The following is a 14,315-nucleotide window of genomic DNA, read 5'->3' on the forward strand; positions in this document are numbered from 1 at the left end:
TTCACATTTAAATTGTGAGCCAATGTGGTCCTATTGCTCGTTTTTGCTCATTTCTCCGGCTAAAAATAGCACGCCTCTCTCACGTGGTCATATTTTTAGGGGCAAAACCGGAAACACATTTCATTACCTGTTAAAAGTAAAAGGTGTGGACAACCACCAAAATACATATTTCACCTTTGGCCCTCAAAGTTTCAAGAAACCTGAATTGCATCCCTGAATGGTGGCGAAAATTATTTTGTAATTCTCCTGTATAAGTGATGTGCTTGATGAATCCATAGATCTGGTTCTTGTTTACTTATATCCGAAAGTCCTAACCTTTCCATTCTAAGTGAGAGTCTAACAAGTCCAGGACATTTGTGCAACATCGATCCCACGAATCCAATTTGGGCCTTAGCTGGAACCCTAAGCCTCAGCTCCTCCGCCGCCCGCCAAAGCCGCTTACTCGTGTCCCTTCATCCTTTGCAAACCCTGGCCGCCGACAACAGTGTTGGAGGCGGGAGCCTCCTCAACACCTCCCACAGACAACTCATCGGCAGCTTCCCGGACCCGGCAAGATCCAATTCGAGGCTCCAGCTCGAGAAGCTCCTCCTCGTCCTCTTGGTGCTCTTCCTCATCCTCTCCCTCGTCTTGCGAGTCCCTCGCATCAATATCATCGTCGAAGGAGAGAGCTCGCCGGAGGTTGGAGAAATGCTGGCGATGAGGAGGGGGAGGGGGAGGACGGACAGTGGAGAGAGGAGAAGGGATAGCGAGGGAGGAGGCGGCTGAGTCAGTTGAGGGCGTGGCGGTGGGATGCAATTTAGGGTTTCTTGAAACTTTGAGGGCCAAAGGTGAAATGTGTATTTTGGTGGTTGTCCACACCTTTTACTTTTAACAGGTAATGAAATGTGTTTCCGGTTTTGCCCCTAAAAATATGACCACGTGAGAGAGGCGTGCTATTTTTAGCCGGAGAAATGAGCAAAAACGAGCAATAGGACCACATTGGCTCACAATTTAAATGTGAAGGACCATTTTGGCTGATTTTATATGTAAAGGACAAAAAAAGTGTTTTTGGTAAATGTTAGGGACCAATTTGGCAAATTTCCCTTTAGAAAATATAGAAATTATTTGCCCAAAAATATGAGCTTGCCATGTATTGAAATGGGGAATAAGAAAAGAAATATTTTAATTTACCTAAAGGAACAAAAAAATGAAAAAGAAACCAAAATGGCAAAAAAAAAAAGAAAAGAAAAGAAAAACTGAACTTCTTCTTCTTAGTTCTTACTTTCTTCCCCACTCTACCTTTCCTCTTCTAAAGCTACAAGTCAATCCAGCTTCCTACTGCTTCTCTTCATCTGCCATGGCCAACCCCAAATCCAAATCAAAACCCGAACCCAAGTACCGACCCGTAATTGAACCCGTCGCCCACTTCGTCTTCACCCCCACAACCACCCACCAACACGTCTTCCCAGCTCCCACCGCCATCAAAGCCCTCGCAATCTCAACCACTTCCTCCGACACTCGGCAGTCTTTAATCTACATCGGAACCCTCACCGGAGCTATCTACTTACTCTCCTTAAATCCCGCCGCCGACGAGAACGACCGTGTCTCGGTGATCAAACACACCCTCATCGGAAATGGGTCGGCGATAGTTTCCATCCTCGTGGTTGAAAATCTGAAAAGGATTATTGTCCTTTCTGGCGATGGTTTTTTGTATTTATTAGACTCGTTTTTGCTGGAAGCTCCAAAAAAAGTTAGTGTTATTAAAGGTGGAGTCACTGCTTTTGCCCGTAGATTTTTCAGTAAGAACTACAGTAATTCTGATAGAATTTTGCCGAAATTGAATGGTGTAAAAAGTAAAGAAGATGGTAGTTCTAGTATTAGCAGCAGCAGCAGTGGTGGTGGTAGTTTCGTCGTGGCTGCCACAGGTAAAAAGTTGGTGCTGGCGGAGTTGGTTTCGAGTGGTTCAGTTGTGCTTTTGAAGGAAATTTTGGGGGTTTTTGAGGGAATGATCAGGGATTTGGCATGGGTAGATGATTCGATAATATTTGGGAATAAAAGTGGGTATTTTTTGTATTCCTGTATTAGTGGGCAATGTGGGTTGATATTTTCGTTGCCCGAGTTGTCGGGGCAGCCGCAGTTGAAGTTGTTAGTGAGGGAATGTAGAGTGTTATTGCTGGTGGACAATGTGGGTGTGACTGTGGATACTGAAGGACAGCCGGTGGGAGGGAGCTTGGTGTTTCGGGGAGTTCCGGATTCGATTGGGGAGATAGGATCACATGTTGTTGCAGTGAAGAATGGGAAGATGGAATTGTATTATAAGAAATCAGGAAATTGCGTGCAAGTAGTGATGCTATCGAGTGATGCGGGCGGGGGAACTTGTGTCGTGGCAAGTCAGGAGGATGTAAGTGGGGAATTTGTAGCTGTCTCGATGAGTTCAAAGGTATACGGCATTGTCTTATATGTAAATATGTTTGGTTTTACCATATTACTCGTAAAGTGTGCTTATCTAATCAACTAACATCAAATGTTTGACGTCTTCTTTCTTCAGCTTTAGTAGTTCTAGTTATTTGTGCTTTAACATTATGTAGGACAAATATGCTCTGACTTTTTCATCTGTATAGGTGCTGCACTTGTAAATGTGGTATGTTTGAGTCATGATATTATTGCAAGGAAAGATATGCTTTTTCCTGCTGTTGAGCATGAGAAGTTTTTTCCTCTGTTGCTGTTCAAAGTAGGGAGAAGTCATGTACGTTAAGCTGAATAATTTTAGAACTTGGCTGAATGAATTTTTCCATCTAGATTGCATATGTATTCCCTCAGATTAAGTTCTAACAAATTGTCAAAATATTGGGTGTTAACAGAATGGTAACCTTTCCTAAATCAAGTGTCCTTGCATAGCTAAGCAATACATCAGCTGGCTGATTATATTTTTCCATATCAGAGAATGAACTTATATTGATTGAATTTTGAAGGAGTCTCTGCAATCCCTTCCATAATTAGTTTTTTTGGCCTAGGAGAAGTCAGGCTTGCAAAGAGCATTGTAAGTGATCGTGAAACAGTTTTAATAAATTAAGCATTTCAATGAATTTAGATTGGTCACCCCTAGAAGTGGATCTTATATTAGCGCAGCTAAGGTAGTGCCTAAATGCCTATTTCTGTTTAGAAGCCTTTTGAAAGTTTGTTTCTGAAACACCGGCAACCCCCACTGAAGTGTTATTCCTAGCTACGCTGAAGTTGAGTTTAATCATCAATGTCGCAAGGAGATGATGCTAGTAAAATACAGTAGATCATCGTCAACTAGGCTATGTTGCTGCAGTTGCTGATTGACAACATGAAGCAGAGATTGTTAGGATAGCCATCAGATTTTTACAGCTTTAAGGTTTCATTCTGAGTAGCATCGTTATGTCCAGCTTTCTCAGAACTGAGCCAGCAGAGCTGATTACTGAAGCTCTTAACTATAAATCTTGTCTAGAAAAGATAAAAAAGCAGTTATAAGATGATAATATTTAACCTCATAAAGCATCAAACTATTGAGAATCTATGAAGTACTTCACAAGCTGAAAATGTGTGTTCAACAGTTGCTTCCCCATTGCCAAGTAGGGTAAATTAGGCTACTTGAACAACTCTTTGGTGGAATGGGAAGTTTAGTGATCATTTTCTTCACTATTACTTGCGGAGTTGGAGTTGGAGTTGGAAATCGGTGCTGAGTCTTGATGCTTACTATTTGAGAGTGAAGTGGTTCCTAACTTGAGAATCGCTGTTATAGATAATTTAATGAGACTCTTGGTTGCTTTTATGCAATTTGTAGGTGATAGAATAGTGCACACTGGGTATCTAATGTCTTATTACTTAAACTTTATTTTTTAATGCAAGGTCATTAACTGCTATTAATGATCAATCTTTGGAGTTCTTAAGGTTTTTGTTTCAATGTCAGGTTATTTTCTATCGAAAAGTACCTTGGGAAGAACAAATTAAAGACCTACTACGGAAGAAATGCTTTAAAGAAGCCATCTCCTTGGTTGAAGAGCTTCAGAGTGAAGGTGAATTGACCAAGGAAACATTATCATTTATTCATGCTCAAGTAGGATTCCTCTTGCTGTTTGACTTGCAATTTGAGGAGGCAGTCAATCATTTCTTGCTTTCAGAAAAAATGCAGCCTTCTGAACTTTTCCCTTTCATCATGCGGGACCCGAATCCCTGGTCACTTCTGGTATTAGCTGATACTTTTTGTTATGATGTTTTTGGTATATCATTGTACCTGTAATTCTGCTTAAGCCTTGAGAAGGCATTCCAGCTCCTTATGTAAACTGTTCTGAAAAACTGATTAGCGAAACTTGATGAGCGGACTAGATATCTTCTTAAGAATTTGTATAGCCATTGTTTAGATAGAGGAGATAGCATGTGGGCAATCCACTTTGAATATAACAATGCCTGCTGGTGGGAATGCCTCGGGTTGTCTTCATCAAGGGGTTGGATTGAAGAAATTTCTGCAAAATTATTATCTGGACTAAACTTAGTGGCATGGAACTTTGGGAAGAGAAGAAACAATGATAAATAGTGTTAGTTGTTTATGAATTTGTTTATAAAAGCCCACTTTCTGAAGATCTAGCTGGAAAAGCTGATGTTGGGTTAGATAGCAGATAGTTTTGGTGATGATTCTGGTGTTTTGAGAGCATGACTGGTTAGGTGATCCTAGTTTGGATGGTCCAAGAACATACTTGACTATACTTTTCAATTGGTAAAAATTATCTTACGTAATTCGTTAAATGAATATCAGAAAGATTAACTACCTTTGGTGTAAACTAAGATATTGATCCTTAACATATTGATAGCAATGATGGTTGTTATACTTAAAAGGGCATGTCACATGTTTTGGTGTGCATATGATACTTTCTTCGTCTTTGTAATTCAGTTAGTCAGTGTATGTTGAGTGAATGGATAAAATACAGATCTTAGTACTGTCGACTTGGTGCAGCTTGTTGCACAAGTTTCTACTGCTATGTTCAGAGAAATTTTTTTTCCTTGCAGGTTCCAAGGAACCGGTATTGGGGCCTGCATCCTCCACCAACACCTCTTGAAAATGTTGTTGATGATGGATTAAAGACTATTCAAAGAGCTATATTTCTAAAAAAAGCAGGCATTGAGACTGCAGTAGATGATGAGTTTATTGTAAATCCACCAACTAGAGCTGACTTATTGGAGGCTGCAATTGAAAACTTCATCAGGTATTCATGATTTTCTGTTGGTAATTACTTTTCATTTCCATTACTTGATTTCTTGTTTATGTGGATAAGATTACACTTGCCTATCTGTGGGCTTTTGTTTGAGAGGTTTATGTGGATGTTATATCATGGCTCAGGTTGTCTATAATTCCTGTTAGACCTATTGCTTCCCCAAGAAATATTGTAACTTCTTGTGAGTTTGTTATTAAAGATAGTCTCACTTTCTTAACTACCATAGGTATATGCAAGCGTCTCGTCATAAAGATTTGACTCCTTCAGTGAGGGAGGGAGTTGACACTCTCTTGATGTACCTATATAGAGCCCTCAATCATGTCGATGATATGGAAAGGCTTGCATCTTCTGAGAACAGCTGTATAGTGGTATTTATGCTTCGAACCATTTGGCTCCTTTGTGCTTTTGTTATCGTGCATTATGATGAATGGAATCTTAACAGTATTTGTGAAGGGATTTAGCTAAGAGTTGAGGTATCATAGCATCATTGGATCATGCAGTTGTGATTCTTTTGTGGTTTCAAACTTCGAGCTTCTGTATAAAGCTAATTGATTTAGCAGTTTCTATCTCTGGCTTTATTCTTTGGACAATCACATCATGGGCAAAAGAGGAAACAGGAAAACATGAAAGCAGAAATCACAAATCATATAAAATATTAGAGGCATTTTAAATGCATTTTTACTGTTAGAAGGCATCTCTATCACCTTCCAGGCGTATTATGACTTAATTTTGGTGATTTAATGGATCCTGCATTAGTGTTTAGGGTAGGGCTGGGATGCCCTAGAGTATTGGTGCTTGTCTTGCAATGGATTGTACATATAGTCAGCAGTTATCAGACAATCAACCTTAATGCTGATAATTGTAAATTCTCCAGACTAGATTTGGAGGTTTCAGAAATGTTTGATGGGCTGAACCTAGAGATTAAAACAATGCTGGTTCCTTCTTTTGCTGAAATTGAGCAGGATTTTAAGTGCTTGTATAGATCACTTTTTTCTGCTAAACGGTATTTGAGGAAGCAAGGATTTGACTGGAATTTGGAGTTAAATGAGATGTAGACTTGATGCTTTCATAATTTACACAGCCTTTATGAGTTTTGGTTTTGTAAATTAACTGTTTTAATCATGAGTAACTTGACTATCTTTGGAGTGTTTCATGTCTGACATTTATGGTGGAGAATGTCACCCCAACAGTAAGTTGTTGGAGATGTCGCTCCGGTCAAGTTATTTTAGGCTGAAGCTGTGCTTAGGGTTCCACATGCAAAATTTGATGGTGGTCTGAGCTTTACATTCTCTGGCTGGGTTTTGCGTTAAAAATGTTGTAGTTGTTTCTTCAGCTAAATTTGGCATGCTTGTGCTGATAAGTTCTTGTGGACTGGAAACTTTTCAAGTATCTTTTAGGCCTTGGGCCCATTTAAAGGTTGAACATGCTATTTTGATTGGCAGTGCAGGAGGAATTAGAGATGTTATTGAATGACTCTGGGCATCTACGTACACTTGCATTTCTTTATGCTAGTAAGGGAATGAGCTCTAAAGCTCTTGCTATTTGGCGTGTATTGGCGAAGGTTACCTCTGGTCAGGAAACTGCTGTCGCAGAGGCTTCAAATATTCTTGAAGAGTCATCTGACCAGGATTTGGTATTACAGCATCTGGGATGGGTATGTAGATATATTATTGCATGTCTTATGCTCAACGTATCTTTTTATTAATGGCTTTTACTTTTGGTATTAGATTGCAGACATCAACCCGGTGCTTGCTGTTCAAGTTTTAATATCTGATAAAAGAAGCAATGTGCTCCCTCCAGGTAAGCTGTGATATGATCATAAGTTTTTGCACTACAATTTGTTATTTGCTTCGATGCATATTTAATTTCTAAAGCAAGCGGGTCTTAGAATTTCTCAGACTTTGAAGGGGAGGATGTCTATTTTTGTAAATAAACTGTGTTCTGGAAAAGAGGAAGAGTTGATTCTTACCTTGGTTAATAATTTAATGGAAGGAAAAGAGAGAGAAATTAAAAAGGAATAAAGGAAGAATAAAAAAAGAAATCAAGTTGGTACACGATTGTCTTAGGGAATGTGAAATTTTAGTTCACAAGTGTTGCAGATCCCAATTTTTCAATGTTGAACCTGTTCCATTGCAAATAAAGGCTGCTTTGATGAAACATTTTGGATGATATTCTTGACTTCCTCCCCCCCCCTTCCCTCCCCACCCCCCACCCCCTTCAAAAAAAAAAACCAAAGAAACTACTATGCATGCACACAAACTAACTCATGCAAATAGTGTTCTTGAATGCTTTATTTCCAGAATGTTTTTAGTTTATTCCAATTCCAGTTGACGGTTTGTTGTTATTGTAGAGCTAGCTTGCATGTTGTGGTGCATAATAGTTGTAAAATGTTATACTGAGACTCATCTCCTTTTGTTGGATTGATGGGTTGCTAGTTTTTATTGGAGTATAAGTTCTGTCCTTAGATGTCTCTCTCTGACACTAAACCTTCTTTTCACAGATGAGGTAATAGCAGCAATTGATCCCAAAAAAGTGGATATTCTTCAAAGGTACTCTTTTATTTTTCTGATATTGCATTAAGCTCGGTGAATATAAGGTCTTCAAAAATTTAAAAGTTTCCTGTAGTCATTTTAATTCACTGTTCCTAATCTTTGTTGGAATCATCTCTTTCCCTTCCTTTTTTTTTTGGATATTATGCTACATGTTTGCTTCTCTCTTGTTATGTTTCTGTATCTGACATTCCATTTCATGTATTGAATTTCTGCCATTCTCTCTCTCAAATGTATGTGATCTGTGCTTGATTACAATTTGTCTTGTAAGTTGTTTCTTCACGCATAATATTCAAATGTTGGTTACTGGAGATTTAGAAATCTAGCAGTCATTGAGACAAAGGCTTAGGACCAGGATCAGGAGGCTTAGGAAGCGAGACCAGATATGGACTATTCTATTAAGATGATAGAAGTTGATTCTAAGAAACATCCACTTAATTCACACAGTTGCAAGTAGTTTGATTTGTGCATATTTTTATTGAAGATAAGCTTCAATTCGAACTGAACAAGACTCAGTTTCTCTGTTTAGTGCTTTTTATGTGTTTATTGGGAAACGGATTTTATTGTTGGATGAGTAATTGTCTTCATTTTCAGAAAAATATTGTCCTTTGAGCTACCCTCTTGGGCATCCATATCCTAGTTGTGCACTATCCTGTTCTTTTTTTATTTGCCTCAAGCAAAGCCAATGACAAAATCATTATTCATGAAAGAATTGATCGCGAAAAGAAATTATTTTGCTAAATTATCTGAATTCATCAGCAACATGTATAATATACGCTACAACTTCCTCCTTTCTTGAGTTTCCTCTGTATCCTATCTTTGGCTGATGTTGCATGATAATTTTACGCAATAATGCTTGCCTTATCCATGACAGATATCTCCAATGGTTGATAGAGGATCAAGATTCTGATGACATTCAGTTCCATACAATGTATGCACTCTTGCTTGCTAAGTCAGCACTGGAAAGTTATGAAATTGAACATGGATCTCAAAATTCAGAAGCTGGAACTTCAAAGGAGCTGAATGTTTCTCATCATGGATCAAATTCAATATTTGACAGCCCTCTTAGAGAAAGATTGCAGATCTTTTTGCAGTCTTCAGACTTGTATGACCCAGAAGAGGTCCTTGACTTGATTGAAGGATCCGAATTGTGGCTGGAAAAGGTCTTAGAATACTTCTTTTGATGCTTAAGTTCTTTCCTCTTACAAAGCATACTAAGTCTTGCTGGGAATCTCGGAGTTATTGTACTTTTCCTTTTTGGAGAGTATTCTGTTCAGCAAGTGATGTGTTTCTAGTGTTTCAACCATTTGCTCTGTATGTATCTCTTACATCTGATCGTGTTTTTGTGGTTTCTTACTCAGGCTATTCTTTACAGGAAGCTTGGTCAAGAAACATTAGTGCTCCAAATATTGGCCTTGTGAGTTGATAGTTCTGTATATTACAATACATATTTACGACCTTGTGTGGGGAAAGAAGGGGGGGGGGGTTGGGGAATGGCTGCCTTGTGATGATTTCTTCAATTCCAAACTGCACCTCAATTTTCTGATTGCATTATTCATGCCCTGCAATCCTTTGTGAACTGGGCAACTTCGTTTCTGAGATGCTCTCAGCAATGTGCTAAGAAATCAGTTTTACCATTGGTAGAAACTACTAAAATTTCTTATCACAAATATCGTGGTGTCAGTAATTAATTAAATTCTATGAATATATTGTCATCCTTAAATCTTTCTTGAACTCTGATACATATGTTGATTGGTTGTATATAAACTGTTCAAAGACATGTCTGGTAGTAAATTGTCATTTTTTAATGGGGTTAAGGTTGTATATCTAATGCAGTTCAATTTCTTTTTTCAAACTGTTAAGTATACCTATTCAATCTATTCAATTGATTGCTTTCTTTAATGTAAATTTTAAACATGAACAGGGGCTTTTAGGACTTTGGCAAGGAGAAGATTTAGGGTTGATTTGTGATTAAAGGAAAGTTTAAGAGGGCTAAAATGGATGTAATCCAAGGGACAGTTAAGTGTGTTTGGATAATAAGTTATTTGAGAATTTTTTTGGTTGAAACACGGTTCCCAATCAACTTTTTATATTTTCAACCACCTTTTTATCTTACATTCATTACATCGCAAAAAGTGGGACAGTAATATTTAAAAATTTTTTGCCAAATATTCTTCAATCCAAAACAGACGCTATAATATTTCATATGTAGCTTTATTTCTAGGATGTGCTGATATTTTGACACTGAAATCATCAGTCTCTTGTTTGTATTATGTGTTAATAGTGAAGTGTATTAGGTCATTTGAATTATGTGCAGTAGGCTGAGCTTCTTGATACGAACTTTTAGTTTACATTCTGTAGAAATGAAATTCTACAGAAATATCTGCAGGTGTAACATACCAGACCAAATTACATGTTTAATTAGTACTTAGCTATGAAAAATGTTGGTTATAGGTTCCTAATTGTTGAATGAAAACTTTAAGGTGATTTATTCTCTGATTCTGGTCCTTAAATTTGTATTGTGTAATTTCCTGGCGGTTCAGGAAGCTGGAGGACTGTGAAGCTGCGGAACAATATTGTGCAGAAATTGGTAGACCAGATGCCTACATGCAGTAAGTCTTACTTTGTCTCACTTAAGAGTCTCAAGTTAACTTCCTTTAGTTTTCTCAAATCTGGCCTTTCTCCTAGACTGCTTGAGATGTATTTGGATCCGAAGGATGGCAAAGAGCCCATGTTTAAGGCTGCTGTCCGCCTTCTCCACAATCATGGAGAAGCACTTGACCCTTTACAAGTCTTGGAGGTATTTCCTCTTGAGTATATGCAATCTGCGTGTCTATACTAACATTTCATTTGAGCATGCTTTTGGATTTCAACGTGTCATTTATGGAGTCTAATAGACCTCAAGTAGTGAGGAAATATGGAGATAGATGAGGAACCATTTTCCAATTTTCTGCTCTTTGATACTGTAATTTTGAACACTTGCTATTGTGTTGAGGTCTCGCTAAATGTAAGGTACCTTGCATGTTTTCTGTTATATGTCTGCTTTCTCTCTCTATCCTAATTAAAGAAGGGAGGGACTGTATTTCATGTAGATTATATACCAACATTGTCCTTTTGTGGGACCCTCCCTACTTTCTTTTTATGTCATAAAACCAAGAGAAAAAGGGGCCTGGGGAAAGAGAGAGAGGGGGGGGGGAGGGGGAGGGTTGGGGGCATGTGGAGGGATTCTTCACATGGATTTAGGAGTTGCATCAGAGAATTGAAACTTGTGTATTTTGTTCTACTTCTGTAATAGCAGCTGTAAAAGGAAACTGTTGTTCGCTGACATGATATTTGGTGATTAATTTGTGACAAATATCACAAAGGTTCCACGGACCTAAGATACTGTTGCATCATTATCTTTTTTTTTTGAACCTCTCTGTTGTTGTTAGGAGTGTTATTGATTCAGTAATCACGAGTCTTTCGCCTGTTGCATAGCTGGGCATTTCTCCAGGTAAACCCAATTTCAAGAAGTTGGAACATAAAAATATAGGTCTTAGTTAGAAACTGATAGTTGAAAGTTGCTTGAGATGAGTTCTAAATAATGGGTCTAATATCATCTAGTTCCACAGAGGGTAATGCCTCTGATCCTCTTTATGCCTTTTGCTATATCTGATGCTGAAATAGGGTTCTTTTTTTCCCTCCTTTTTGTAGAGGTTGTCCCCTGACATGCCCCTCCAGCTTGCTTCGGATACTATATTGAGAATGCTGAGGGCGCGGCTTCATCATCATTGGCAAGGGCAAGTAAGTTGATGCTTGATTGATGAAAATCAGATATGACTTTTATCAAAAATTGGTTTCTGTACCATTTCATTTCCTGAGTGTCAAGAAACAATGTATTAGACTGTTAGTTTTGGGTTGTTCTTGAAGTCTTTTGATGATCAGATATCTGGGTAGAGAGAGAGAGAGAGAGAGATTTGTGCCAGTTACCAAAGGCCATGGGAAGCTAAATGTGGGTTGTCCTGCTTGCAGCTTTGTTGCATTATTATCAGTCTCATGAGATTTATATCCTTCCACTGTGATCTTGATTAGTATGTGCAGACTAAAACTGGAGTTGTAGATATTGGTGTGGAAGATGACAAATTTGAGTCTCCGCTGAAGCATATTGCATTATTCAAGCTGTTACCCTTGAGGCCTTTGTATCTTGTTCTACTTGGAAGCCTATTATCTTGACATGGATGAATAAATATGAACTCTGTGTATTGTTGATGCATGGATTTTACAAATTATTGCATGAAGTGGTCTCTTAAGTTATCTATTGCTTTTGGGCCATAAAAAATTTATTGTTGATGTCAACCAAAATCAAACGCAAGCTTTCTCCCACCCCATGGAAAAAGGAGTTGGGATTGAATAGTCTCCAATCTGCCTACTAGTTTAACTTCAGTATGAACCATTTCTTATTGGTTGTTTCCAAACATACATGTGATCTTACATTGACCACTACCAATGGCCAAGATAAGCTTGTTTGCTTTCTTTTATGCTGGCATGACCAGTTTTAAAGTTTGCAGTTTCATTGTTTGTTCTGTACATGAATCTTTCCCTCCTGGGTGTGAGACATGATAATCTGGTAACTTTCTTCAGATTGTCCATAATCTATCCCGTGCTTTAGATGTCGATGCGAGCTTGGCACGATTGGAGGAAAGGTCACGCCACGTGCTGATCAATGATGAGAGTGTTTGTGATTCTTGTCATGCTCGGCTTGGAACCAAATTATTTGCAATGTACCCAGATGACACAATTGTCTGCTATAAGGTGAGTAATTTGGCTTTCTCCTTTTATTTGTTTAGTTTTTAGTAAGTTTTAAATTTGTCTCCTATGCCTTATTGGCATACCATCAAGCCACTTAGTATTTAACTTTCTATGGTCATAGGAGCATTCCTCATTCTCTAAGCATTTTCCACATCCTTACCCACCGAAACCAACCCAAGGTTCTAGCAAATGTAGTTGTGATTTCAAACATATCCTCCATTCAGAATCTAAGGTACCATAGCTGTGCCCCCGTATTATTAGATATCTGGCACATGGGCATGTACGTCACTCAGCATTGGCACCCAAGTCCATGTAACATAGTTATATATGCTTTGACCTGTGGGAGTGCTCAGGTGAAGTAATATGCTCCAAAACGTAGTTGGGAGCATAGCATATGCTGATAATTGTCTAACATAATATATGTCGCCTTGTAAAAAGTCCATATGAGGTCTAAATATTCAAGAGACTGAGCATGATCCCACAAAACATGTAATGATTGAACAAGAGCTTGGATTTGAGATGTTAATTCATCACTTGGTACAGCGAGCTGTCAGAGAGATCTAAGGCTAGGCGCCTGACACGTTAAATAAGTTGGCTGGAATTGAGCTAATATCCATATTATGGTTCAAAAAAAAAAAGTCTTATTTGAAGAGTTAATCACCATAGCATATAGAATGAATGGTATATATTGTATCATTGCAGTGAAGGATAAGCCTTTCAGATTGTTGGTTTCTGTTGGGATTGGGAGATAGTAATTGCATCTATTGCCTAGATAGAGGGTTTAAAATATTTTCAGTTTGTTGAACTGGCAGTAACTAATCAAGAATAATATTCTATACAGTGTTTTCGTCGTCAAGGTGAATCCACCTCTGTCACAGGTCGTAATTTCAAGGAAGATGTTTTATATAAACCAGGCTGGTTGGTAACACGGTGACCATGGAAAAGCAGATGATCTTCTATGTCTTGAGCTGGCTGCTTGGCATGATCAAGAACTCCGGTATGCAATTGCCAAAGAGGCCACCTAATGGGTCAAATGTTGTTTCATTCCATATTGCAGTTAGGTAATTTTTGGCACAATGCCCTCTGGCCTTTCAAAGGAGAATACTGCTTTCTTTGGAGTAGCATGCTCCCTGTTGATAGGACGTAATTTATTTACTTGGGTTGAAGAAGACTCCAGAGTAAGGGCAAAATCTTGCCGAGACTTATTTGTGTAGCAGGACTCCAGAAGAGGGCTCTAGTATTCTTTGGTTAAATCTGAACAGAAAGGTGGAAGTGTAGGTAACTCTTGCTGGCGGCTAAAGTTTTGTCTGATTGTAATGTATCAAATTCTTGTAACCATATTAATAGGTGTTCAGAATGGAAATTTTATATAGATGGCATTCTTTTCTCCTTCAATGCAATTTTTTCTTCTGTTGAAAATAAAGTTTACCTTTAAAATTGGTGTTCAATCTACTGAATGGATTTCTGCAGATTGTTATGCATGATTCAGCTTTCACGTTGAAATGAATGTTCGTGGAAGAATAGGAAACCAGCCATGTGTCTGAATGTCGATGTGTTTTCCCTACTGTGCATTATTTTCACTTCTTAGCATGAAAGATAACAGGATGCATGATTTTGATGGGAAATTGCAAATATCATTCGTGAAGTATATGAAAATCTTAATTTAGTCTGATGAATCAGATGTCATCCGGTTAATGTAACAACCAAGTTGAAACGTTTGGCCCTGTTGCCATTCCAATTCTCTGCCCTGATTTGAATGTTCCAT

The 14,315-nt window shown here is 38.3% G+C and overlaps 1 protein-coding gene across 7 annotated transcripts; it reads left to right on the forward strand.

The window, feature by feature from the left end:
• Positions 1 to 1,186: 1,186 nt before the first annotated feature.
• LOC113709832 (vacuolar sorting protein 3) lies at positions 1,187 to 13,945 on the forward strand. 7 transcript variants are annotated; one of them, XM_072065518.1, is made up of 15 exons: positions 1,192 to 2,419; positions 3,914 to 4,019; positions 4,125 to 4,189; positions 5,008 to 5,204; positions 5,440 to 5,581; positions 6,661 to 6,867; positions 6,941 to 7,013; positions 7,714 to 7,762; positions 8,637 to 8,925; positions 9,124 to 9,179; positions 10,306 to 10,374; positions 10,451 to 10,562; positions 11,456 to 11,545; positions 12,383 to 12,553; positions 13,392 to 13,945. In XM_072065518.1, exons 1-15 carry the CDS (start codon positions 1,337 to 1,339, stop codon positions 13,482 to 13,484), a joined length of 2,802 nt encoding a protein of 933 aa, XP_071921619.1. In that variant the 5' UTR covers positions 1,192 to 1,336; the 3' UTR covers positions 13,485 to 13,945. The 7 variants fall into 7 exon arrangements, 2 of the variants coding, with proteins under 2 accessions (XP_071921619.1, XP_071921618.1); XR_011821312.1 differs by lacking the exon at positions 13,392 to 13,945 and adding an exon at positions 11,194 to 11,255 and having other exon boundaries at positions 1,188 to 2,419; positions 3,914 to 4,189; positions 12,383 to 12,511; XM_072065517.1 differs by having other exon boundaries at positions 3,914 to 4,189.
• Positions 13,946 to 14,315: the final 370 nt, after the last annotated feature.

This window comes from Coffea arabica, chromosome 9e, assembly GCF_036785885.1.
Source record: "Coffea arabica cultivar ET-39 chromosome 9e, Coffea Arabica ET-39 HiFi, whole genome shotgun sequence".
NCBI classification, from domain to species: domain Eukaryota; kingdom Viridiplantae; phylum Streptophyta; class Magnoliopsida; order Gentianales; family Rubiaceae; genus Coffea; species Coffea arabica.

Coding starts and splice junctions, on each gene's coding strand:
- LOC113709832 (XM_072065517.1), top strand. CDS start 1,337: ATGGCCAACCCCAAATCCAAATCAAAACCCGAACCCAAGTACCGACCC. Junction 6,868..6,940: donor TATTACAGCATCTGGGATGG/GTATGTAGATAT, acceptor TTTTGGTATTAG/ATTGCAGACATCAACCCGGT. Junction 7,014..7,713: donor AAGCAATGTGCTCCCTCCAG/GTAAGCTGTGAT, acceptor TTCTTTTCACAG/ATGAGGTAATAGCAGCAATT.